Source organism: Triturus cristatus, chromosome 7 (genome assembly GCF_964204655.1).
Source record: "Triturus cristatus chromosome 7, aTriCri1.1, whole genome shotgun sequence".
Lineage (NCBI taxonomy): Eukaryota > Metazoa > Chordata > Amphibia > Caudata > Salamandridae > Triturus > Triturus cristatus.
This window is the reverse complement of record NC_140590.1, coordinates 549003082-549030605: the sequence shown is the minus strand read 5'-3', so window position 1 is coordinate 549030605 and position 27524 is coordinate 549003082. Positions and strand designations below refer to the sequence as shown.

The 27524-nt window shown below is 46.3% G+C and overlaps 1 protein-coding gene across 1 annotated transcript in view; it reads left to right on the top strand.

Annotated features, from left to right (window-relative positions):
* Window positions 1-27524, top strand: part of LOC146810081 (uncharacterized) — a 352434-nt gene that overhangs the window by 269328 nt on the left and 55582 nt on the right. Inside the window, exons 6-7 of the mRNA XM_085614940.1 lie at window positions 13738-13812; window positions 15076-15169. Of these exons, the coding sequence (XP_085471066.1) occupies window positions 13738-13812; window positions 15076-15169 (169 nt within the window). The remainder of the gene's footprint in view (window positions 1-13737; window positions 13813-15075; window positions 15170-27524) is intronic.

Below are 27524 nucleotides of genomic sequence, written 5' to 3'. Positions count from 1 at the left end.
CACGGGTCTCAGCTTCGCTGGAGATGTGGATCTGGTTCAGAGGTGTCTGGAAGTCTCGGCGCTGGTCAGTCTCTGCAGTCGTCCCTCGTAGGATTCAGTCGCAAAGCAAGCAGCGGTCGCTGGATGGTGCCTGGTTGCCCAGGGTGGTCACTCCTTGGCCACAAGGGAGATTTCTTCAGTCTTCTTCCTGAGGTCGAATGTCGAAGGTTCAGAGTTTCTGTTCAAGTTGCAGATTCAGGTTAATCTAATTTAGCAGGGCTCAGCTAGCTACTGATATACTGGGCTAGTGGGCTGGGCTACCTGCAAGGTCCCTCCTATGGGTGGGACCAGGAAGGGGAGTGGCTACACCCCCCCTTTTCTTTGTCCAGTTTCGCGCCAGAGCTGGGGCTGGAGTGCCCCAGTGCCGGTTTGAACTGGACTATGCATGGGACACCGTGTGTGCCCCAGGCAGTGTCTAGTTTGATTCACACCCTCCCTGCCCCAATACACTAACTCCTGTCTGGGGTGGTGCTCGCACCTCCCAAGGCAGGAAACCTATTGTCCAAGCCTCCCTCGCTGCAAGGACTCCCAGCATCAGGAGGTCAGACTTGTGTCTGTGGCAGCAGCATCCATTTTGTGATGCTGGGGCTCTGGTTAACTTTAACCGGGTAAGTAGGTTTCAACATGTCTTCTCCCTCTAGAAGGGAGGAATAATATCCTCATGGCCAGAAATGGCATGGGGTTATTATTCCAAAGTGTTAGACACCTTACACGACATGTTTTGATAAAGCCAAACCATAGTTACTATAACCGTTTAAGATTATAAGGTACTTTAAGAGTATATGGTAGGCTATATCATAGAACAGCTATAAGGACATGGTTCCGAAAGCTGCAGACAGGCTCAGCTCATGCTAGAGCCCCATCTCACATGTTACCAAGCACTCTGCCTCCAGGATTGTTAAGGCCTGCCATAGGAGTGGCTGATAGGTACACATGTGTCTATATATAAGGTAGGTATAGGAATACTACACCTAAGCAAGGAGTGATTACACGACCTTGCCCCAGCTGAGTGATCAGCCAGTTGTGTCATAATGCCAGGCCAGGGGTGGCACAATACATGCTGCAGCCCCTGGTAGGCCTAGGGTACACCTATGCCCTGGGTACCTAAGGTACACTATACAGGGGCCAATAAGGTGATCCTATCCAATTGGGTTATGCACCTAAAGTACATAGTATTAGTTTAGAGAGAGAACAGCTGGGCTGTGGGTCTGATTAGCAGGCCCACAGCCACATCGAAGTCGAAAACCAGTGAAGCAAAAGCAAAAAGTGGGGGTGAACATAGAAAGCAGACCCTACTCTCCTACACTAAGCCTACAGACGTTGGCCACCTTGTCAAGAAGGACACTTCTCCAGTATTTGGGGTGTCTTTCATAGATTCACATGCTTGAATATTCCCCGTCGTCGAAGTGGGAGTCACACGGTATATAAAAAGCAATAAGTGCCATGTATATACATACATAACCACATAATAGCATATACATATCCAAATAAACTTTATATATAATTCCAAATAACATATCAAGTGAAAATACCATAGGATAGTATTGACACATAGGAAAGCATTGAGAAAAAGAATCACTTTACTGACATATCCATGTCGTTTTATAGTCCAAACTCTAGCCAATCAGGCGCAAGCACCCTCTAGAACCTTCTCCTCAGAGGCTCAGGCCCTCAGATTTTCTACCGCACATCGTGTGAAGGGAGTCTCCCTGAGCTCTGCTCAGTTCTTTGCTCTGGTTTGAGTTTTCTCATCATGTCTTCAAGTAAGAAGTCCCTTTTCCGTCCCTGTTCATCTTGTGGGAAGTTGAGACTTTTTTCTGAGGACCCTCATGAAAAATGTATCTATTGTCTTTACCCTTACCATAAGGTGGCCAACTGTAAAATCTGTAGAAGCTTCTCTCAAAAGACTTTGAAGGACAGGGAGGGTTGCCTATTATTGTGGCTTCAAAAGCTGAAGGATACGGATAACCCACTTTCTGAGGTGGAGAGTGTAGCCTCTGTTGGAACAGGAGTCTTCTCCAAGCGTAGTAGTGTTCAGGGCTTGCCGTCTCCCTTTTTGAAAAAGAAGAGACTTCATCTTGAGGAAGTGTCTGCAGGCCAAGTCTCTGTTACTACGCCAGCGCCCCCGAGACCTAGCTCTCAGGCATCTCTGACTCCGTCAGCGCATGTTTCCAGTCAAAAACGCACAAAACCGTCAACGGGCCCATCGACAGCCCCTCCGTCGACGAGATCTGCCACTTCATCAACCGTTTTCACCGTCGACAGTGGTGTGCGTTTCCCTAAAGACTATTTCGTCAACGATTCCACTATCTTCTTCGTCGATGACTAGGAAGCTGGCGCTTCCGTCGACGTCTAAAGCTTCGTCAACGATAATAAAGAAGAAGAAGAAAAAGTCATCGCCGTCGACGCTCACAGCATCGTCGACGACGGCGTCGGCGGCGGGCTCGTCGGCGGCGGCGGGCTCGTCGACGGCACCCTTTTCGACTGCATCGACGGCAGCCTCGTCGACGACGACTTCATCGATGACGGAGGTGTCAAATTTTGCAACGATGCCTTTGGTGACGACGGAGGTGTCAAATTTTGCAACGATGCCTTTGGTGCCAATGTCTACACCAGTGTCGGCGGACAACTCCTTGTTGCAGCGTCGCCATGCTGTCCTGGACTCTGTCATGATGCCACCGGTCACTCGGCCATCTCATCAGCTATTCCCCTCGGTTGATGAGGAAGTTTCGGATTCTGATGACGATGTTCAGTCCTCTTTTCGAGATGCTCGTAGTCCTTCTGAGCTTCATATTAAATGCCAAGATTTTAAAGAGGATGACTATTCGCAGGACTATTACGGTCAGGAGCAGGAGCAACATCCCCCTGCACAAGTTCCCATGGCGCAGCTCCCTTTGTCGCTCATCTCCAACCTTCAATTCATGTTGGAAGATTACAATCTTCGCTTTCCGGCTTCCTTTCATAGCTCTCCACGTGAGACGCCATCTGCCGTTCCGTCTACCCCTGTGTTGCCAACGATGCCGACACCATCCGCACCTGCATTGGTTCCCCCTGCAACAGATGAGGTTGTGGATAATCTGGATACGGAGGAGGGAGAGCTTCATGATGACGACTCTATGGCGGACTGGGATGACTATCAAGTCAATTCGCTTGCATCACCTCCAACATCGCCAGTAAATTCACCACCTGTCGACATAACAGGATTCCATCAACTGATGGAAAGGGCGGCTCAACGTTTTCACCTTCCCATGGTGGTTAGGGAGGAGGACTGCTTTCTGTACGACTTCCAAGTCCCAGCCGCAGAAACAGGTACGAGCCGTGCCCATTATAGACTTTATCTGGAACAAGGGCATTAAGCTCATGAAAACGCCTAACTCCATCCCGGCTGTCCTCCCGCGACTGGAGAAGAAGTACAAGGCCCCGGACTCTTCCCCAGCTTGCTTAGTGTCTCAGCCTAAGCCGGACTCGGTGATCACCCAGGCGGCGCAATGTCGCTCCAAAAATCCATCGTCTCCGTTTTCGTCCCCTCCGGATCGTGACGGCCGCCACCTGGATGCCATTGGCAAAAAGTTTTCAACCATGGCTTCAACAACAGTCCGAGCAGCAAACTCTTTGGCCATCCTCGGTTGTTACGATCGACAAATGTGGTCGGACATGGCGGCTTTGGTTAAGCTTATCCCGGAAGATTCTAGAGCAGAAGCTCTAAAGATCCTGCAAGAGGGTGAGAGGGCATCCTCCGAAATCATCGACTGCTCCGTCGACATTGCCTCTGATAGAGATCAGGATATCAAAAATATGCCCACTACCACAGATAGAGTAATCTCACAGTTACACGCACATACATTCATCATACGCTAGGGCCCATTTCACTAACATACGCTCAAATACTCTACCAGCAATAAACCTGTGGGAAGAAAACTCCTAAACCACCCTGCATCTATATCTAAGCGATAGGACCTGATTATAGTGGTTGTCCTTAAACATACACTATACAATCTATACCACAATGATCAAAAATGTACACAATAATTGACAAAAAAAAGAATATTCGACACCATGTTTAAAAGTTATATTGCTTTATCTAAATTAGTCAAAGTAAAATCAGAATAAATCATTTCTCATAGTTACCTATTCTAACTAAGTGTCAGAACGGGTCAGGACCAGTCTCTCGGTAAAGTCTCTCAAGACAGAGTCCTCAGCATCGATCCTCAGCAACGCAAGTTCACGCGGCAAAGGTAAAATGGCAAGTGGCAAAACCCTCCCTAAGCTAGCAATTCTTATAATGAAAAATACAATAGAAACACACATAAAGTTGACAGGATAAACTGTATCACTGAGCAAAACGAAAAGGAAGAAATGTAACATTGCTACATCTGGAAATCTCCGCTCAGGAAAAGTCACAAGACGTGAACTACGGAACAGGAACCAAGAAACTATTAAAGTATCCAACTTGTACAACTTCCCTCGGCAGCCAGGCCACAGTTCATTGTCTGTTTCTGAAGCTCCTTTGTTTGCCAAGGACGTTCCATTTCTTTTGGAGATCCTCCAAACTGCTGATGTCCTCATGGAAAAATACAATAAGGACCACGGTCAGTTGTCTTCGACCTTATTCCAGCAGGGGTCTCCCTTGCCACATCACAGAATATGCCACAGCCAGGCTTCGAAATACTCTCAGCTCGGTTAAGGCCTTCATAGGCCACAATAGACCATCTTTAATTAAAGAGACAAAATAAACGTTACTACAGCATAATGATTAGACAGTGTAAACCCCACTAATACCCTTATGTGTATGCATTTATCTAGCTTTGCGACATAAAAAAGCATTAATTCAGACAGCGTTTTGTGCTCAAAATAAATAGCACACAGCAACGTTTAAACATGAAAACTTGCACGTTATTGTAAATACAGAAACAGCACAAATAAGCTAACCCTCATATAACTTTCTCTTGTGTTAGGACAAACAGGTTGATTAGTAAAACACACTTGCACAAGACAAATAACTAATTGTTAATTATTAATAAATTAATAAAACGCATAGACATGCCAGAGCTTCAAAAGCCCCAGAATTTTCTAAAAGAAAACTCTGCTCCAGCACCTCCACGGGTTTTCGTCAATTGGCTGGAGCGGCTGTTTTAAGACGACAGGGTTGGCTTAGTTCCACCTCGTTCCGTCAGGAGGTTCAGGCCAAGATTCTGGACCTGCCGTATGACGGAGAGTCTTTGTTCAGCCAGCATGTGGAGGACGCTTTGCAAGCCATCAAGAAGGACACGGAGACGGCTCGCTCCCTCTGCACTCTCCAGTTCCGGAAGCAGCCCTTTCGGGGTGCGCGCTGCACCTCCTCTTCCTTTCGTGGGTCCTCTTCCCAGTACCGCTCCTACAACCAAGGACAACAACGTTATTCCTCACAGCCACAACAGTCTTACAGGCAGCAGTCTGGCAAATCTTATAGAGGAAAATCCAATTACAGGGGAAACTCTTCCAAAAAACAATGACTGGGTACATCAATGGTCCCCTCTTTCCAGTTTTTCCCTTTCTCCAGTTGGAGGACGAATCTCCCAGTTCTTTTCGACTTGGTCCTCAATCACTTCGGTCCGCTGGGTTCTGGACATTATTTCAAGGGGCCATGCCCTAGAGTTTGTAAAGGTTCCCCCACACACCTCTCCATCCGGACCTCCTCCCGCTCACCTCAAAGAACTTTTCAACCAGATCCAGATAATGCTAAAGAAAGGGGCCATCGAAGTGGTTCCGAAATCACAAAAGGGGTTGGGGTTCTATTCCCGTTTTTTCCTCATACTAAAATCTGGGGAGTGGCGCCGCATCCTCGATCTAAGGTCGCTCAACAAATTTCTCAAGGACCAATCATTCCGCATGCTCACACTAAAGGACATCCTTCAATTCTTCTCTCAGGGCGATTTCATGACAACAATCGACCTTCAGGATGCTTACTTCCATGTGCCCATAATTCAACGCCACAGGAAGTACTTACGTTTTCGTGTAGGTCACAGGGATTTCCAATTCAAGGTCCTGCCATTCGGCCTCCGCTCAGCTCCGCGGGTCTTCACAAAAATCCTGGCCCCGGTGGTGGCCCATTTGAGACTAACGGGCATACAAATATTCCCGTATTTGGACGATTGTCTCATCAAATCTCAATCCTCCCACCAAGCGGCCCTCGACACTCAGCGCTGTCTCAATCTGTTTCAGTCTCTGGGCTTGTCGATCAACTTGCAAAAGTCTCAGCTCACGCCAGCTCTGTTCAAGACCTTTCTCGGCGCTACCATCGATACGAGCAGGGCTATGGCCTTTGCCTCTGCAGAGCGGCAAACACGGATTCGACAGCTTGCAAGCTCCATCGCAGCAAGGCAGTCCGTTTCAGTCCGCACATTAAAGTCCTTTCTGGGGATGGCGTCCTCATGCATCGCTTTGATCCCACATTGCAGACTGAGGAGTCGTACCATTCAGGAGGAATTGGACAAGTAGTGGCGTCAGGTCTCCGGTTCCTTCAACGACCAGCTCGTGGTGACAGCCCGCATGGCTCAGGCGCTGCATTGGTGCACTCGTCCTTCCAACATCGCAGCGGGAGCATCTTTTCTAACGACCGCCCCAGAGCTCGTTCTTACCACGGACGCATCCATGGAAGGATGGGGCGGACATCTACAAGATTTATCCGTCAAGGGCAAGTGGACAATGGTTCAGCGTTCCTGGCACATCAACAGATTGGAGCTGATGGCCATTTTCTTGGCGTTGAAATCCTTCTGCCTCCAGCTCCAGGGGGAGTCAGTCCTCATTCAGACGGACAACACCACCTGCATGCATTACCTGAACAAGCAGGGCGGGACAAGATCTCCGCTGCTTTCCCGACTGGCTCAGAGGATTTGGAGTTGGGCCATAGTCCATCGGATTACGCTCTTGGCAGTTCACCTGCCCGGCATTTCCAATACTCTGGCGGATGCACTCAGTCGGTCAACGTCTTTGACCCACGAGTGGGAATTGCACCAGCCGACTCTAGACTTTGTCTTTGGCCTTTGGGGTCGCCCGACTATCGACCTTTTTGCAACCCCACAGAACACCAAATGCCAGTCCTACGCAAGCTGGTTTCCCCACAAAGGGTCGTGCGGAAATGCCCTTTCGATAAATTGGTACAGGATATTTGCGTACGCTTTTCCGCCGATCCCTCTGATTCCTCGAGTGTTGCGGAAGATGCGGCAACAACCGTGCCAGATGCTCCTCATAGCTCCACGGTGGCCTCGGCAAGCATGGTTCTCGGAGTTGCTCCTCCTCTCCCAATGCGAACCCATCCTTCTTCACCCGAGGCCGGACCTTCTAACAATGAACGACGGGCGGATATGCCATCCGAATCCCAGCTCACTCAGCTTGTCGGCCTGGAACCGGAGCACCTTGAGTTTGCTCATTTGAACATTCCACCAGCCTGCAGGGAGGTGTTAGCTAAGGCGAGGGCGCCTTCCACAGTGAAAACTTATAAGCTAAAATGGGAGCGATTTTGTCTCTGGTGTGCGTCGGTCCACATACATCCAGTGCACGCCTCCCCGGAACACATTCTGCCGTTCTTCCTGCAGTTAGCGCAGTCTGGACTGTCACACTCTACCCTAAAGGTCTTTCTAGCGGCAATATCTCGCTTTCGGCAGGACGGCTCGTCCTCTCTCTATTCCTCTAGAGTAATACAGCAATTTTTCAAGGGTCACTTCCGAATGTTCCTGCCCATTCGGCGTCCTCCATCCATGTGGCGTCTTAACATCGTATTGGCTCAGCTCATGAAGGCGCCCTTTGAGCCAATCCATTCAGCGGATTTCAAATTCTTAACTTGGAAAGTGGCCCTCCTCCTTGCACTGACTTCCTCCCGCAGAATCAGTGACATTCACGCCTTTACAGTACAACCTCCGTTTCTTCAATTCAGATCGGACTGTGTAATTCTCCGCACTAATCCGGCTTTCATGCCTAAAGTACCATCCGATTTCCATCTCAATGAACCAGTAATCTCGAAAACCTTTTTCCCGCATCCGCAATCTCCGGCGAAGCAGTGTCTACACTCTTTGGACTTAAAGAGATGTCTTAAATTTTACATCCGCAGAACACAATTCTTTCGCAAGTTGGATCAGCTGTTTGTGGCCTACGGACGCAATTGTAAAGGGCAGTCGGTTACCAAGCCCACGATTGCCCGTTGGGTTTCTTCAGCAATCTCCTTTTGCCATCAAAGGGCGGGCAAGCCTCTTTCTTCTGGAGTAAGGGCTCATTCAACGAGAGCCATGTCATCTTCCACTGCCCTGTTCGCTGGTGTACCCATCCATCAGATTTGCCGGGCAGCTACGTGGTCCAGCAGGCACACGTTCGCGAAGCACTACTGCCTGGAGTCGATTATTGAAGCGTACACGGCTGTGGGACAAGCAGTTCTATGGAATCTGTTTAAATAAGGTGAGCCTCTGCTACTTCCCTCCTTCTTGGGTATTCTCAATTGCGTATTAAATACATTGTTATGGTATTTCATGCAATATTAATACGGCCTTGTCAGCCGGCTGCTGCTTACTGCTCACTATTCTATTCAAGCATGTGAATCTATGAAAGACACCCCAAATACTGGAGAAGAACAAATGTTACTTACCTGTAAACTGTGGTTCTCCAGTATTGGTGTCTTTCATAGATTCACATGCGACCCACCCTCCTCCCCTCAGAGGCTCTCTTCTCCTCATTAGACTCTTTTGTCACTCTCGTGCTACGAAAATCTGAGGGCCTGAGCCTCTGAGGAGAAGGTTCTAGAGGGTGCTTGCGCCTGATTAGCTAGAGTTTGGACTATAAAACGACAAGGATATGTCAGTAAAGTGATTCTTTTTCTCAATGCTTTCCTATGTGTCAATACTATCCTATGGTATTTTCACTTGATATGTTATTTTGAATTATATATAAAGTTTATTTGGATATGTATATGCTATTATGTGGTTATGTATGTATATGTATATACATGGCACTTATTGCTTTTTATATACCACTTCGACGACGGGGAATATTCAAGCATGTGAATCTATGAAAGTACCAATACTGGAGAACCACAGTTTACAGGTAAGTAACATTTGTTCTTCTGTTATACTTTGTTAAAGAGTCCAGCCTCTAACCTACTCGGAATCCCTTGTGATCTTTATGTTGGCCATTAAAACTCTGACAAAACCCACTTCAGACTAGGTGTCTTGTATGACCAGGTGACCACAGTAGCATAAAGGCATCATCAATAATTACCCAAAATCACATTGAAAGGTGAGTGTATAAATTAGAATAAGTGGCACCTTATCTCACCTCAGTATAGGACTGCTGCACAGGCAGTGAATATATTATGGTAACCCTTGCAGGCGTGTGCAGATTGTTGCACAACATTAGGGAAACCCAGTAATCAGCTGGACCTGGGCCAGTAATGGTATGAACAACAGATGGTCCAACCGACCAATGTTTATACAAAAGCCTTAGTATGGCACCAGCATTGTTAGACGGGTCGATCTCATCTTTGTAAATATTGTAATTATCACCACTTCTACCTTCAAATTCCCATCCCATCATGAGCACTACCTTGAGCACTTATTTCACTTTATATTTTGGAGCAACTATTGATATTGAAAACCATGGATAAATTCATATTATAAAATCCTTTAAGACTAACATTTTGTTATTGTTTAAATTTGATGCATGTGGGGGCCATACAAAGGTTTTTTTATAAACATTGGTCAGTTGAACCATTTGTTCATACCATTGCTGGCCCAGGTCCAGCTGATTACTGGGTTTTACCTATTGTTGTGTAACAATTTGAGCAGGCACACGCCTGCAAGGGTTACCATAATACATTCACTGCCTGTGATCATTCTAGGATACTGCAAACAAGTCTCCTGACTGTTACCCTCACCTTCCATATTTAATCCGGTCGGTCTCAATTGAGCCCCTCCTGTCATGTCATATCTGGCTCTCAAAGGCTTGCCTGGGATAGTTTATTTATACCTTCAACATGGACTATACCAGACTCCCTCTTCTGTTCTCTCCTCTATCACTTCCCACCATTCAGTCTCATCAGTCATGGTTCCTGATCGAGAAGCTTTAGCATTTCTCTTTCAGGAGCGTTTGAAGAAAATAACTCTGCTGTACCTTCTGCTCCTTCTCCGGTTAGCTGAATAATTCTGTGCATTAAACCTCCAAGATGTATTATCCTTAACCTCAAATATTATTTGCCTTTCGAAGATAGAAGTACTGCATTTATCCCATTACCAAGAAAAGTATCACTAATCCTAGTGGCTCCCACTTCTCTGTGATGAGAGATGGGAAGAATTTTGACTGTACGAAAAACCTCAAGAGAAGTGCATTCCTCTCTTCATGGCAACAAATACCGGTAATATCCAATCTCAACACACACGCCTTGGGGGGACTTGGCATGAGCAATCAGTTAATTTATGATCCAAGGTACTAAACATGAACGTTTTCAGCCACTGAAAACCATACTATACTTAGTGGAAAAAATATGTTGATCTACACCTACAGCATCGCAGCAATGGTTATTTTATGGTAAAATGGGATACAGATTGTTTTAGGTGTGGAAGCATGTAGTGGAGATGCATCTAGGTGTACAGAACAACAGCATAGCCTTGCCTCACACTCACATAGCATTGATGTATAGTATGCATGCCAACAGGTTAATTAAATTAGCACGCAGTTGTCATAAATGGATAATAAAGTAGTGGCTCTTTGTTAGAGGAGTGGCTGAAAAATGCAGATCTCCTTAAATCACAGGAAAATGCAAAGTGTTGTATGCTTGCCTCTTGAGCACATAGGGGTCATGACTCTGCAGATCTGTTGCCGACCAGCGAGCTGCAGAAATTCCTCCCTACCTTGCACCAGCAATTCTATTCCCAAACTGAATTCAAATTCAGATAGTTAGGGCGTCTTATGGTGTGTTTTGCTCTCCAGTTTAGTTCTTCACACTCTAGACATTGTAGGAAAAACATCTGTGTTGTACTACCTACAAACTGTGATGATTTATCTCTGCCTCAGTGCTGGTAGCACCCATGTGCGCTGTATCTTTGAGCTTGCCTGCCTAGATACTTGATGGACATTTTACTTACATCTACATGTTTTGATACAAGTTGTTTTAGCTGTTTACATTCAGAGGTCTTCTGATCCTCAGACATCTTCTGACCAGAAATTAAGGCCATGGAAGGTAGCCTAATTTGATTCACTCTGACCCAGTCAATTCTCGCAGGAGGAGTTTGCATTGAAAGTCCCTCTCTTCGGATGAACCATGTAGAGTGTTTCATAGGACTCCTTCCTGAGTCCTTCATTGGAAGCCTTACTTTTTTAAGAGGAGCATTCAAAAAAGCTGGTTAAACCACAGCAGGCTCTTTATTCCCAGTGGTTCCCCAGAAGCAGGAAAACTGGCTTCACAGGCCCTTTATTGCCCACTGGGCTGTCTCCAGTATCTTGAAATGCTTTTCTTTATGGTGGAACTTCCCCCTTAGGACACCCGTGTACAAGAATGCGTGAGCGGCATTTCTATAAAATACGGTGCTCCAGGCCATCAGCATGGGTACAGTTTTGTTGATGACATGAGCCTCTTTTAAACAGTCAGTTTTGCATATCTTCTAAAGCTAATGCTCTGGTTGGACAGTCTGTGCTTAGAAAAGATTTTGGTCGACATTTTAAATCTTTCATAACTTCCTTTCTCAATGGTTTTTCTAACCATGTAAATCTTCTCAGGAGGGCAGTGAAATGGCTGCTGTAGATTAGAGTAACGTCACATTATGCACCTTAATTACTCTTGGGAACCCAGCCCTGCAGCTTCTCTTCCTCTAGAGCAGGGGTGACCAACATCAGGCCGAAGAGAGCACAATACATACCAGGTTTCAAAATATCAAAGTAATGTGATGAATATTCACAGAATGAATCTATATGGAAGTCATTAGTGTAGTCTATGGCATGGGTACAGCCCTCCTAGGTCTACGTTGGACACTCTTGCTCTAAATGGCCTACTGCCCATCACAGCAATATGTTCAGGCCTTCTATAGTGCAGTGAGAAAGTCTCTCTCCCTCCCCCCCCCCCGCCCCACACCTCTAAGTAGCCAGCCTCTGAACTATATAATTTTAATCTAGGCTGACATTTCATACCTCTCAATTTGTTTCAGAGATTTTCGTTCATTACAACATACTGTATACTCGTCACATCCTTTTCTGTTGTACTTATCGAGGGATACATTGTGGTAAGTTAATGGAACTTTTCTTTTATTACCCTTCTTCTTTTCTGTTCTTCATCTCTTGGGTTCATTGTAGGGACACATTCTATATGGTGTCTTATTTCCTTGCTAGGTATTACCTCTATTCTTGGGCACCTGTCTTGTACATATTAAGTACTGAATATTTTTCAAGGTGAAGGATACATCCCTTTCTTGCTTGTCATCACAGTGCTCTTCTTTTTTCTTTTTCTTTTTTTTTACACCTGGAGAATTAAGTTTTTTTTTTTTAAATATTGGAATTGATGTTATTTTTAATTTGGACTAAGTGTACGTTATTTCATTTTTAGGCTTCGGAATTACTGTGGCTTTCCTGATGAAGGTGTCTTGTACGCCGAAACATGCGTAGACATTAAGATGATCAATCATTTAGCCACTTGACCTAATTGTTCATTCATCGGATGTACATTGTATTCTCTAATTGATATTTCAAACCGGTCATTATAACTTTCTATTGTATCAAGTAGAAACGCTTATGTCTGTTTATCATAATTTGTGGTGTTTTTTTAAGTCATGTTGAGGTGCTGTTGCACTTATGCGCTTGGAAATTATGGGAACATGTATTAGGATGATTTTAAAGAATTTTGAATTAAATAAACGTATTTTGAATAATTTGATGTGTATACTGAGTCTCTAATAGAATGTCTGTGTTCTACTAGGTCTGAAACACCCTATAGACCGATAGTTGCCTAGGGGTTTCTCTTCAATTAAGTAATTTCCCTCCCCTAGGAATCTACATTAGTAGCAGGGAGTCCCTGTATTTTTGACTGTAGATTAGAGTAACGTCACATTATGCAGCTTAATTACTCTTGTGATCCCAGCGCTGCAGCTTCTCTTCCTCTAGATCAGGCGTGACCAACATCAGCCCGAAGAGAGCACGATACATACCAGATTTCAAAGTATCAAAGTAATGTAATGAATTTACACAGAATGAATCTATATGGAAGTCATTCGTGTAGTCTATGGTGTGGGTACAGCCTTCCTTGGTCTACGTTGGACACTCCTGCTCTAAATGGCCTACTGGCCATTACAACAATATGTTCAGGCCTTCTATAGTAGAGGGAGCAAGTATCATACATGTAGATGAGTGTGTGAGGGGCTGCAGAAGTGGCACCCCAGAAGTAATTCCATTGTTTACTTTATATTTATTGATGAGTTTCTTGCTTTCATACTAGTCTGCCCTTGAGGGTGTATATCTCCCTTAGCTATTCCTCTAACACTAGCAATTGCTTGTTTTCTACCTGATTTGTTTACATTTATATTGCAAGGCCCTAAAGATTTGTTGTCCTGCCTCCCACCTTACCACCTATCCAGGGTATCTGCCTCTGGTGGTGCTGTGTAAATGTGATGCGTCTTTTCCTGTGTTTTTGTGGATAAGCAACTCCCATGTGCTGCCTGAATGATCACCTTGCATACTCTGCTCTCTCTTCAGACACATCTTTGCTGTGGCGGAAAAAGCCTATAAGCTGTCGCAGTCTTCGGACAAGGAGCAGTGCATTGTCATCAGGTAGGAGGGGTCTGCACTCTTTGTCACATAAATTGGGATCTTCTAAATACAACTTGCCTGTGGGCGCCTTGATCTCACATTCCCTGAACACCCGTTCGCACCACACACATTTACATTAAACTCTTGTGAGCACTGACTCTATCCCACCTAGTCCTCCTGTCAGAGGGGCAGGGATGACTGTCATCCTATTTCATTTTTACTTATAAATTTGTGTCTTCAATTTAACAAAATTACATAAATCCATTCAGGCATTCACCTATCAATTCATTAAAATGCCAAATTTCCATTTTAACTCTGTAAATAAGCAAATCAGATTACTGATCAAAGCTGTATTCCATCAGCAATTATTATATTTCTTTAACATCACATATTATTGGTTACTTTTCCAAAACCTTGAATTATTTTTCTCTCTTTTTAACATTTCTAGACAGAAATCTAGATGCCATATGTTTAATATTTTTCGACCACACTAACCTCTCAAATTAAATGACGTCTATCCAGCCCCCCACAACCTCAGCTTCTGGGACTGGACTTTGATTGCACCTGGGTTCCCTTTACTTTTTTAACTGTGGGAAAATACTGCCTCAAGACTACACAATGGAAGATGACATGTTAACATACTCAAAATGTGGAGTCTAAAGGGGCTGCTGGGGGCCAACTACTTTTTGCTGCAAAATTGCCAATAGGTCAACCATTCAGCATTATCAAATTTCAAGGCACCAGGACAGCTGGTAACCATTTAACGCTCAGATATGTTCCTTTAAAGTAAAACTAAGGCTAAGCGATAGACAACATCGTTTTCTGTTTGCTAATATCTTCATGAACATGTTATGGATGTACGTTAGAACTAATAATCCCAATGTTTTAAGTGCAACTGTTCTAGAACAAAGTCATTGCAAATTGCGACAACCTCATTAATATGCCTCATGCAAACAGTGTCTCAGAGACTGTTGTGCATCCCAATTTGCGAGTCGCAAATGTAAGACCCACCAATTTTCGAGTCGCTAATTGCGTTGCATCTGGCCCTCTATATCCCCGTGCCTAACAAAAATGAATGGGTCCTTCTGTAACGCAACTGTAGCGCTCTGATACCTGATGTCTTCAGGTCGAGTATGCGCTATATAAAACTCTTTAAAAAAAATAAATAAATAAATAAATAAATAAAACCTGTACCTCACCTGGACCATCTTTCCTTTGGTTGGTGTGGAAGATACACTTCTCTATTCGTAAACTCTAATATGCTTTTTGTTTCTTTCTCAACAGCGGACATAGCGGCTCAGGAAAGACGGAGGCAGCTAAGTCTGTTCTGCAGTACCTCACCAGCTTGGGCAATGAGCAAAAGGGCCGCATACGGCAGGTGAGAGGAGACCGTGCTTGTCTGGAAATGACCACACAGAGCCAGGAACTCTCTTGAGACCGCAAACATGTGACCTGTATTAAAATGCAAATCCTTGGGATATGTCCACTAGGGGGAGATTGACAGCCTTGGACACAGTGCTGAGCTCCAGCGGACATTAGGACAGGCCAGTTTAGGAGACTGATCTAATAGTGCACGCTAGTAGAATAAATACATTCTAATGTACATGTATATAAGTATGTTGAAATACAGGTGTGTTTACGTGTGTGTGTGTGTGTAGGGGAGAGCATCAGTTTGTGTGCTTGTATGTGCATATGTATACATTTGCGTATTTTATGCATGCCTCTGTGTGTTGTGTGTGCCTGTATGTTTAAGTCAACATTTCTATGTTCTCACATAGGTGTAGAGGATTTTGTTTTTGTGCATATGTTTGTGTTTTACGTGTGCTTTTACCTGTGTTTGTAAATGTGTATGTGTATGTGTGTTAGTGTGTGTGTAGATGTTTGGGCATTAGCACAAGCCTCTGTGTGCGCTTCTGTATTTGTACCTCTATTTAATAGTATCCATACTACATACTCTGCTACAGTAATTGTTGTGTAAGTTGTAGACCTGTTTAATGCTTATTTTTAAATGTTGTTTAATTGTTTACCAGTCTGTACATGCATGAATTAGCTGTTAATAAGTTAGACTAGGTAGACACATTGTCTGAAGAATTCTGTACTCTAAAAATGTATATTTAATTGAAAATAAATTAAAATATTTCATTTAAAATGAGATTTAAAATCATGCCCAAAATTAGGTGAAACAGAATAGAGAATTTGAAAATGTACAAAATTATTTTAAAGAATTAGTTAGGTTTGCACTTTTCAAAGTTATTATACAGCCTTAAATAGTGACATTCAGTAAGTTTTGAAAATGTTGTATACTGGCAAATTACTTGTTAGAGGGTAGAAAACACAGTTTTATGTAAGAATTGTCATAGTTCTCGGTCTTAGCACACAATCAGAGCCTAGGCCTTTTGTCACCCTAATGGACCAAGTTAATTGCATTTCTACACAGTAGAGGGAACAAAGGTGGCTGAGCTGGAAAAGAGGGGGGAAGAAAATCTACATCTGTTAATTACCTGTCACACTGTACCAGGGCTGAGGACAGCCCAGGCCCGAGGACAGCCCAGGCCCACTAAACAAAGGAGGATGCCCAGGTAAGTGGAGCCAACATAGGAGGGGGCTTCTCTTTGAAGTTTTGGTTGGAAAGGACTTGGCAGTGAGGCTCAGAGCTGAGGCTCCCAGCGCAGATGTGACCAGTGACTCCTGAATGGTGCCATCTTAAACTATCCGAGCATGCTATGCAGGAGGATTGGGACAGGTGACAGTGATGTGGCACCCTAGGATTTGCCAAGGGTGCCTGGCTTCTAGAACCTTCCACCCCTTTTTAAAAACTCTTGCACAAGGGTCAGAAAAGACTTGCTTTTTGCTGCTGGACCATGGGACTGTGACAGCCTTGGACTACTGGAAGAAGAAACCCCTGATGCCCAAAAGGACCAAGAACTCTGTCCCAGTTGACCCCAGGACCACTGGGTCTCTCCAAGGGCCATTGAGGCTGGCCTCCTTAAATGCCCTGACGACCAGTTGGGGGAAAGATCTAGACTTCTGCACCCAGGGACAATCACGAGGTGGCACAGGGAGCCTGTTGAAACAGCACCCTGCAGATGACACCAATTTTTAGGGCAGGAGGCCTACTGGAACTGCTCTTGATGGCTCGAGCTTGCCACCAGGAATAAAATGAGATCTGAAAGAAAGTTAGATTCTTTACCTTAGAATTACCCCCAGCGTTAGACTGGATCCGGAAAGTTTTTTGTCAGCAGTACCCCTGCGTGTTGGAAGGTGGCCTCGGTCGACTCCGCATCATGGTTGCCTAGATGATGTCGCAGTAGCTACATAGACGCCGCCCTCGTGCGCTGACGACAGTTTTCTTTTTCTACGCCAAGCACAGATCCGGAGAGAGTGGTACCTCCAGTCACTTTTTGACTGACTTTTTCTGGACTTTTGTTGACTTAGTTTTTTGAGTCCATCGACTCCTGGTCACAGGGATGCCCAGCTTCAAGGCTTGCGGTTCCTGTAACCGACAGATGTCGGTGACTGATCCGCACCGCGTGTGCATCTACTGCCTGGAGCGTGACCACGACCGCAAGTCGTGCTCCGACTGCCGGATCATTGCCCCGAAGTCTTTGTGGGAGTGGTCCCAAAAGCTCCTTCGAGGCCCAGCAGTCGGCTCCGCGTCGCACGAGGTCCCGGTCGCATAGGACGTCAAGGGACTGATAGCGGAGCCAACACCATTCTTCATCTAAGTCTTCGCACTCGGGTCAGGTAAGTCTAAGCACAAGAAGTCGAAGAAGCATCGTCGCTCTTCGACTTCTCCCCGTCCGTTGGCCGACGTGACGAGGGATGCGGGTGGTTCCCCTCCCGCGGCTCTGCTTGCGGTGCCCGTAGGGTCGGCTCCAGGTCTCACGCCCCCCCCTTTCCCGGGACTGGGAGTGCCCCTGCCCAGCTTCGTCAGTTTTAGAAAGGGATGCACGCCATCTTTGGGAAGCCCGACTCCGCTGGCGTGCTTTTGGGCCCCGCGGACTCGGCTGGGGGCCCTGGGCCTTCTACGGTAGCTGCTTTGGCGCCGCATGGTCCCCTTGGATCCAAGCCTGGATCCGGACTGGCCCCGGCACCACGTCCGCAACCGGCGTCTGCTGTGTCCCAAGCCGACGTCGACCCTGGCCTCCACCTCGAGGTAGACACGGAGTCGGACCGGTGTTGACCAGTGCCGACGGGTACTTTTGTGCCCCTGTTCTACCCTGGCTCTTTTGAGTCCAGATTGGTAGCCAGAGGAGGGTGAGGAGGACTGGGAGAGTTCTGGGGACCCTTTAACCGACTGGTTGGTTTACGAACAGGACTGGAGAGAGAAACTGGGGTAAGCAGGTGGTCTGGATAACTCACCAGATCTTGGCATGTTGTGTCTAACTACCGTGGCTACGGAGGAGGGAGCGTCATACGCAGTGGTGTTGCGTAGGGCGGCCGAGGTGCTTCACCTCGAGCTACCTACGGTGGCAGTCAGGACTAACCCCCTGACAGAGGTGCTTCAACCGGCAGTGAGCTCCTCGGAGCCCCTGCTGCCCGTTTAATGAAGCCCTCACAGACATCCTTTTGGCACCTGTGGACTGGATGATTGCCCGATGCCACTGCACGGCCCTGGACGACTCCACTTTCCTCTCCCAACACCCAAACCCCTGAGAGCTGGGTGGTCCAAGCCTCCACCTCCAAAGGCGCATTCCCTAATGCACCACCCGATAGGGAATCCAAAAAGCTGGACCACATTAGGAAGAAAATGTTTTCTTCCTCCAGCTTGGGACTGCGGTCGGTAAACACTGCATGTCTGTTGGGCCGTTACACCCACTCTGTGTGGGATACGGTAGCGCAGGTGCTGCCCCAGTGCATGGAGGAAGCCCGGGCCGTGCTCTCCTGTGCAGTTGCAGAGGGGAGAGACGCAGCAAAGTTTACCATCCGCTGTGGGCTGGATACCGCCGACTCATTAGGCAGGACGATTTATTTCCACGTCCATAGCCCTTCGAAGCTAATCCTGGTTGCTGTCGACTGTTTTTTCCAGGGATGTCCAATCCACTTTTATGGACATGCCTAGGCTTTCCTGTTTTCAGTTTCTATTTTTGGTGAATTCTGGTGGTGTTTTTTCAGTGTTTTCCAGTGATTTCAAAACCTCAAAAAAACAGTGCTTTTCAGTGGTTACTCATTTTCGCCCCATAAAAAACAACTGAAACAGTGTTTTACCGGTGTTTATGGAACGCTTTGCTTTTATTATTGCTTGCTTTCTTCATTGATGCATGGTATATAGACAGTGTACATAGAGTGTATATGAGGTCCAAATACATTTTTACAAGTCGAAGGTTTCAAGATGGTTGGTAGAGTTGACTCGCCCTGATTTCGATTTATTTAAATGCCCGCTCTACTTGCCACTCCTTAGAAATTTCTTAACTTTTGGTTGATCTGTATTTGGAAAATGGGATTACTGAGAGCTGAGTTTGGGCCATATCTGGTCCGTGATTAGGGATGAAATTTCACCTAGCTACAAAAATAATTCATGTTGAATTTATCATGGACACAATATGTGGAGGCATAGAGTTAGGACAGAATTGTCCGCAAGCATGGCTCAGTAGTGCGTAACGCCTGCCCTGATTTACAGCATATTTTGGTATATTTTTAAGTTTTTATACCACATGTGCTCTCTGAGGAGAAGTGAAATGGTATGAGAGCGAGCCAGGGTAAGCTCAGTGGTCTTGATGTACACACTAGATATAGCCAGTGGGGTAGCTAGACCTACTGCCACCCAGTTTAGGTGCAGGTAAGAGCGGGCAACAGACAGATTGTTCTCGGGGTGCGGGAGGGGTGGCAGCCAACTGACAACCTGTTCACAGGGGTGGGGGTGGTGGTGTTAGTTGACAGACACGACTTGCTCACATCCGCTGCACCCAAAAAAGAGTGCTGCCCCATTTCTGAGATGAACACCAAGCTAGATTGTTGGCCATCCCTTAACACCCAGATCAACACTCAATAAAATTTGCTTCTGGAGTCAGGGAGAGAAGAAGTGGCGCAGAGGTTGCTGCCGCAGATGGGATAGTGGAGAAATGAATGGGCTTAAAAGTAGATGTCAATACTCCAGACTTTAGACGGTGCAGCCTGTGGCAGACATATGATTTCAATTATTTGCTTTCAAGAATTAAAAATGTTTTTCTTGTTACTACGCTACTGATTTTTAAAAAAAGATATTTTTATTAGCATTTACATTTCCATCTTTGCACTTACAATCAGTCACATAGTACTTTACATTTTTTTTTTTAACTAGTTTATTCTGTGAACAAACATTTCCAGCAGTTGGTTCCAATAAAACAATATTTCTTAAAGCTTAATCATACACAGTACAGAGGGGAATGGATGATAATAGCATTAGAGGCACATAAGCATGACAATGAGCATCTACATGGGACCATATCATGCCCGCAAAAAGATACCCGATTGGATTCGGGTCAAGTTCGCGCTATATAAAACCCTGCAAGAAAAAAAAAGTCTCTGGCCCTGGGAGACTTATGTGCCTCAAATTGGAGTTTGGACTGAGTTTTTTCCGTCTTCCTCATTGTGACTTGTGGGGGTGCGAGTAGCATTTAGTGTCCCAGGTGGCGTGTTAATGTTGCATGCAGTAGCGACCCCCTCAAAACACCTTTGAGTCTCCTCAATGGTCTAGTGCAGCCCTATGGGGCCTTTCTGAGCTTCGACTGGGAGGTAATATCTTGCCAGCACTGGGTGCGTGTCCCCAAGATGTCTACACGCTGCTATGCTCGATTCATTCTACGCTATTCCCTCACTGTTAAGGGAGGGTGTGTCTTCCGTACCTACCACGCTAACTGGTGTAGTCGGCACCCGACAGTCTTGCAGTTCACCAGGGATGGGAGAAGGCCCATCTGGTGCTTCCCATTCAGTCTACATGCTACTTATCTGGTCACAGCCAACCCCTCGGCACCCGTGAAGCATTGTGCTTCACAGGCTGCCTTCTCCCCAGGTTTGTGAATCTTATCTGGATTCAGTTGCGCCCAGGTTCTTGGAGGAATACCCTAAAGCACACCTTGATTACACGCTTCTCCAAGTACCTTAATATGAAAAGTTTTACTCACCTGAGCAGCAGTCTGTGTTTCTCTTGGACAGAACCGCTTGATTCAGCTGCTCTCTGTGGCGGCGAGTCTCCTGCAGCCCCAAGGCCACTCGCCTGGTTTTGTGCGATGCCTCCTCGTCTCCCTGTATGGGCCTCTGGGTGTCGGGGACGCCCGCTGTCACTTCTGCAGCACTTACGTTCCCTCTCCAGGTGCCTCAAAGGTCTCCCGGTCTATTCTGGATTGCCGATCTTGGCAAAGGGGTGGGGGATTCTCCGTTCTTGTGCCTCTCAGGCCACGGGCTCGGGACTCAGTGCGATTCCGCTTCGCGTTATTCCCTTTGCTGTGCAGGCACCCCTCCGGTGCCACGTTCTGCCGCAGCCATGCATTTAGGCTGGTAATGTCAAATCTCATGCTGTGTTTATCGCTAAATGGTGTTGGACACTGGTTGGGGTAGCCAGTGTTTCTGTTGTACTGGAATATTGCTGTTTTGTCTTGTTTTGCGCTGTGGGCGTCAGGATTCCTGTAAATTAGCAGCCAGGCTGCCGGAGCTCTACTCTGTTGCCGCCATCGTGAAGCCAGGCAAGCTCCGCCCCTAGAAGTAAATGTTATTTATGTAAAATCCGAGTTCTGCATGGAAGGTGTCTTCACTAAAGCCAAACATTCTCACCTCCTTTCTAAACTCAGCAGACCTACTCCTTCCAAAACAACCAAGCCAGTGTTGCAACTGCCAGTAAAGTCCATGCTGGGAAATGCAACCTAGAAAATCCTTGAAGAACCACGTTTTCAGTCTTGTGCACTTTTGACCTACCCGGTTTCTGCGCTCAGCCCCGCCCACAGGGGCTCTGAGAAGGGGCGAAAGAACAACAAAGCCTTGTTATCTAAATGGGCTTTTTAAAGACCTGTGAAGTACTCGGGTGCGGCCGCAGTCAGAGAGACTGCAGTCCACAACAGCTCCTCTCCCCCGTCAACTATGAAAATCAGTGACACTCGGTTTAAACCGGGTCCGCTGATTTTCATCCGGTAGGGTACTGTCGGTCAGATTCGGTTTAAACCGAATTCCGGACAGCCTAGACATGCCCTATGATGGCTATGGCCTCTTTGGCGACAAGGCAGACAACGCACTGGAGCGCTTGAAGAACTCTCTGGCTACGGCTAGGTCCTTGGGCCTCTCCACCACCCGCCCTTCGCAGTCTGCCTTTTGTGGCTATGGAAGGGTTGCCCCGCCACAGGCCAGTGCAAGTTGTTAAACTTCTGCGTGGCCGGGCACGTGGGAACCAGTGCTGTGGTTCTGGGGGCCAGCGGGCAGGCCAGTCCACCACAGCCCGCCCTGCAGCAGCCTCCAAACCCTCCTAGTCAGACTTTTCAGGACCACCAAACGCCAGTGGGCGGCAGGATTCACCATCACCTCCCCCACTGGCGCACCATCACGTAGACAAAAGTCAAAGAGAAAATTCCCCTTTTGGAACAACAGAGCTTCTATCCACACATTCACAACTCTACCCAATCTCTCACCAGGATAAGACACCAAAGATAATCCCCAAACCAATCTTCATATGAAAAATTCAATGTATTTTATTAAAAATATATAGTCCTATGGCTTCACACAGTCAAGAGTTCATATAACACAAAATTAAAACAGTTAAAAATCTCCAAATAATATACAATATAATAGATGTACACATAAACCAGTACACACACAACAATACAATACAATGGGAGACACAGTAAGACAAATTGTTTTCTTATCTACAGGAGTACGGAGACATATGATCAAGATCAGCTATTTTCCTAGTTGATTGTCTCAACATTCAGTAGTTCTGAAAACAGATGTCAATACAATCTATAATCTCCCTCCTATGTTTGCGTCGACGCGTTTCGGTGGAAATCAGGGAATAAACGACCACCTTCTTCAGGACAAATATTCTATTCTCCCATGCAGTCAATGTACAATCTAAATCAAATAACAGAATATACATATTAAAAACATTTACAACACTCTATTTAAAAAAAAAAAAAATTCTACTTTTCTATTCACAGCTGTACAGTCAAATTCAGACCACACCCTATTCCGTCATTAAACTATACACCTAAATCTTTAAGACACAGAATAGATTCCTCACATACAACAGAACACATGCATAAAAATGCATTTAATAACAAGGTGGTGTTCTCCTTGTGATTTCCCATTGACTCATTCATTCACACTTCAACCAATAATATCTTACAATCCTACTGCTTTTATAGTGTCACATCCATCTTCATATCATACATTTTTGTACCTTGTATATGAGAAGTATTCGAGTGATGGATACTCAAGGGATCTTAACTTCCTCGTGGCACCTCATCAATGTCACTCAGTGGAGTCACACACAGATAGATTGACCCATCAGTCTAAAGAAATTTAGGACACTTAAGTTTTAGCTGAAAACTAAAATATACGGCATTTGAGCATTCAAAAACACCTGAAATAACCTGTCATCCTGTGTACTTATGGTCACTAGGTTCAGGTATTGGTGGTAAAATAATCTAAAAAAAGAACAAAGTTCATAATACATATTGTTCTACTATTAGATTGGCTCCTTTATATTCGGTCTTAAAAAACTCGGAATTAATCATGCATAGGATTTACCTTTAATAGTTCAATGAATTGGTAAATTCTTGTTCTTTCAACAGAGACATAGTGTTAGGGAGACTCTTTTCTTCCCTCACATATTTCAGCATGATCATCAGATTTCTGAGTGCTGGAAAGACATGAATATCAGATCCCATAGATCTTTAATAAACTTAAATGTGCGAGACAATACTGCCAGCAGTCACTACACTGGTCCTGCTTCCTAATGAGACTACTAACCCAACTAAACCCCTTCATTAAAATCGCCTATGTACAAAACTAAAAGACCCAACTATATCCTGTTTTTTCAGAGAGCAGAAAACTGCCTCAAGGGCTGATAAAGCCCTAGATGGTAACTATCAGTCCTCCCCAATTCCATACTAATGAACTTCAAATAACACTATACAAGGCGTCTATCTTCCAAACGCGACAAACAGCAGACCTGCAGTCTTCGTTTTGCTCACCTTTAAAACATGCGTATACGTCATGTACAGTCTCCGGGTCCCAACGTCTCGACGAATAACTCCGAATTGAATTGCCTTATATACTACGTGTAAACGAGTCCAACTCGATGACTACGACCAGCTGTTTTCTGAACATGAACAGACCGCTTCCGGTGTGGCGGCCATGTTGGACTGTCCTGACCCACGATCCACGTTAGTATCCTGACTCAAAAGGAGCACAGCCTACTCTAAAGATAAAACGGAAACTGTGGCGGCCATCATGGAGTGCCAGTACGATCGCCTGAACACAATGTAATACCCGGGTAAATGGCCCTACCAATATTGCCCTTGCCAAGGAAACAAGTTATATTATACATCCCACTTCGCAGAATGTTATTTGGACTCAGTTATATTTCCTTTTAAAACCTAACATAATCACGACAATTAAAAAAACAATCTCTCGTGAGAAATCTGTATTGGAATCCAACCGGTGCGCAAACAGTGTATAATAGTGAGCACTATTTGGGAAGTATAGTAAAGGTCAAACCTACTCTGTTTCCCACCTCGTTGGTGCCACTCCTGAAGCAAAAAGCTTCCATCTATACACATGGTTTTTTGGGAAAATTATCATTCTCGAGCCCGATGAGTCCTCTCCTAAATGTATCACCTTACATCCTAGGTGGTACAATTGTATGATAAGCAAACAAAAAACATATGTGATGCACGCTATATAATATCTGATATGGGCACATAAGCGGGATCAGTCGACTTACCTAACGGTCCGCTCCCTAAGGTATTCTAACTCTCGTTGTATGGTAGCCTGGAGTAATGCTATGAAGAGTGAGGTACAGTGTTCCCATCTAAGACAAGTATTTTACACGACACATCATGGGAATATTGTCATCTTATTAAACGTTCCCATTCCTCCTTTGAATTAAGGCCATTCCGCACTGTGTTGAACAGGGAAATATACCACTGTTCTCTTGCTTTCCTTTTCTGTTCCATATTGCCCCCACGGGCCCCCATCCAGATTTTCTCTAATATAAACCACTGTATATCAGAGTCATTGTGGCCAGCTTCAATGTAATGGGTGACTAGGGGGGCATTTGCTTTTCTAGTACGGATCGCTGAGCGATGCTCTTGCAGTCTGATACGCAACTCCCTGCCCGTTTCCCCAACGTATCCTTTCCCACATGGACAGCGAAGGAAGTACACAATATTCTTGCTCCTACAGTTGTTCAAAGATCTAGAGGAGACCTTACGTCCATTGTGTTCCAAGGCATCAGATTCCAAACACAGGGGGCAAACATTGCATGTGCCACATCTCACGTTCCCGAGAGCCAGAGTTCTGTCTAGCGTGCTCTGTACTTTGCCTTGATTCTCTCTGTACGTGTGAACTAACTCATTCCTTAAATTCCATCACGTAGGACAGGTGGGTTTTGCAAATAGTCCGAAGGGGCTACTCCCTTCCCTTCGAGACTACCCCTCCATCCATGCCACCTCAGTACCATCGCATGTCGGAGGATCATCTGACCCTTCTCCAACAGGAAGTTTCAGCACTCTTGGCCTAGGGAGTCATCGAGCCGGTTCCTACCCCAGAAGTAGGTCTTGGTTGCTATTACCACTGCTTTCTTGTGCTCAAGAAGGACAAAGGCCTGCATCCTATCTTGGATCTCAGGAACATCAACCGCTTCCTCTGTTCAAAATGTTGACGCTTGCTCTGGTCTTGTCTACCCTCGACCCTGGAGACTGGATGGTAGTGTTGGACTTGCAGGACGCTTACTTTCACAACCCCGTTCTGCCGGCCTACCGGCGTTACCTGCGGTTCACAGTAGGCCACGAGCACTTTCAGTTTACCGTGCTCCCCTTTGGCCTTAACAGCGCCCCTCGGGTGTTCACAAAAGTGATGGCGGTGGTTGCAGCTCATCTGCGCAGATCAGGGGTTCCGGTCTTCCCCCTATCTCGACGACTTGCTGTTGAAGGCGGGCTCGCCCCAGGCTGTCGTCTCCCACCTCCAGACTGTGGCCGAACTCCTGCATTCGCTTAGGTTCTCCATCAACGTGCTGAAGTCACACCTGACCCCCTCTCAGAAACTCTTCTTCATCGGAGCGGTTCTGGACACGACACAGTTTCGGGTTTATCCTCCCGAACAGTGAGTCTGGGATATTTGGGCTATGATTCCGATCTTTCAGCCTCTATCCAGGGTCACAATGACCCTCAGACTGCTGGGTCTGATGGCCTTCTGCTGGTGGACCATGCCAGATGGCATATGCGGGCTCTGCTGTGGGGACCTGAAGTTCCAGTGGGCACAACATCAGGGTAACCTGTCCGATTGGGTCCAGATCTCGGACGGCACTGCACACAAATTGCAGTGGCAGCTTACGAAGCAGGATTGGGTCGACGGAAGATCCCTCTCCCTTCCTCAACCAGAGTTCACAATAGTGACCGCTGCATCACTTCTGGGATGGGGCGGCCACATGGGGGAGGCGTAGATTGGAGGCCTCTGGTGGATTCCGGCCTCCACATCAACCTTCTAGAGCTTCGGGCGATTCGTCTTGCACTCAAAGCATTCCTTCCCTCTGTCCGGGGAAGAGTGGTGCAGGTGTTCACGGACAACACCACTGCCATGTGGTATTGCAACAAACAAGGCGGGGTGGGGTCGTGGACTCTGTCTGAAGGCCCTCCGCCTCTGGACATGGCTGGAACATCAGGGCATATCCCTGGTGGTTCAACACCTGGCAGGTTCCCTGAATGCCAGGGCAGACAAACTCAGCCGTAGGTGCATGATGGATCACGAATGGCGTCTTCACTCGGAGGTGGTGCAAGTTTTCTTTCAGCAGTGGGGAGAGCCCTGGTTAGATCTATTTGCCTCCGAAGAGAGCGCGCAATGTCAGCCGTTATGCACGTTGGAATTTCCAAGGTGGCACTCACTGGGCGACACTTTTCGTCGCTAGTAGAGTTGCGGTCTTCTATATGCCTTTCCGCCTATACCACTTCTGCCCAGAGTGCTGAAGAAAATCAAGCGCGACCAGGCTCAAGTCATTCTTGTTGCTCCGAATTGGGCACGAAGAGTCTGGTATCCCGAGCTGCTCAACATGGCCATCGATCCTCCGATCCGGCTGCCTCTTTGGGAGGATCTTCTGTCGCAGCAGCAGGGGACGGTCCTCCACCTGAACCTGTCCAGCCTCCACCTCCTTGCGTGGAGATTGAGCGGCGGCAGTTGACGTTGTTTGATCTGCCTCCCATAGTCTGCGATGTTATCTTCGCAGCCAGGCGTCCTACCACTAAGACTGTAGACGCCTGCAGATGGAACAAATTTGTGGCATGGTGCACAGCAAAGGTTGTGGATCCCCTTTCCACCCCTCTTTCTGAGGTTCTCTTGCTCCTCCTCTCTGTGGCCCAGCAGGGCTCTGCTCTGGGCACTCTAAAAGGCTACCTCTCGGCCATTTCAGCCTTCGTTAGGCTTCCTGATCAGCCTTCTCTTTTCAAGTCTCCTGCTGTAAATAGATTCCTTAAGGGCATTACTCATCTTTTTCCTCCTGTTCCCTTTGTAATGCCCGATTGGGACTTGATCTTGGTGCTTACATATCTTATGTG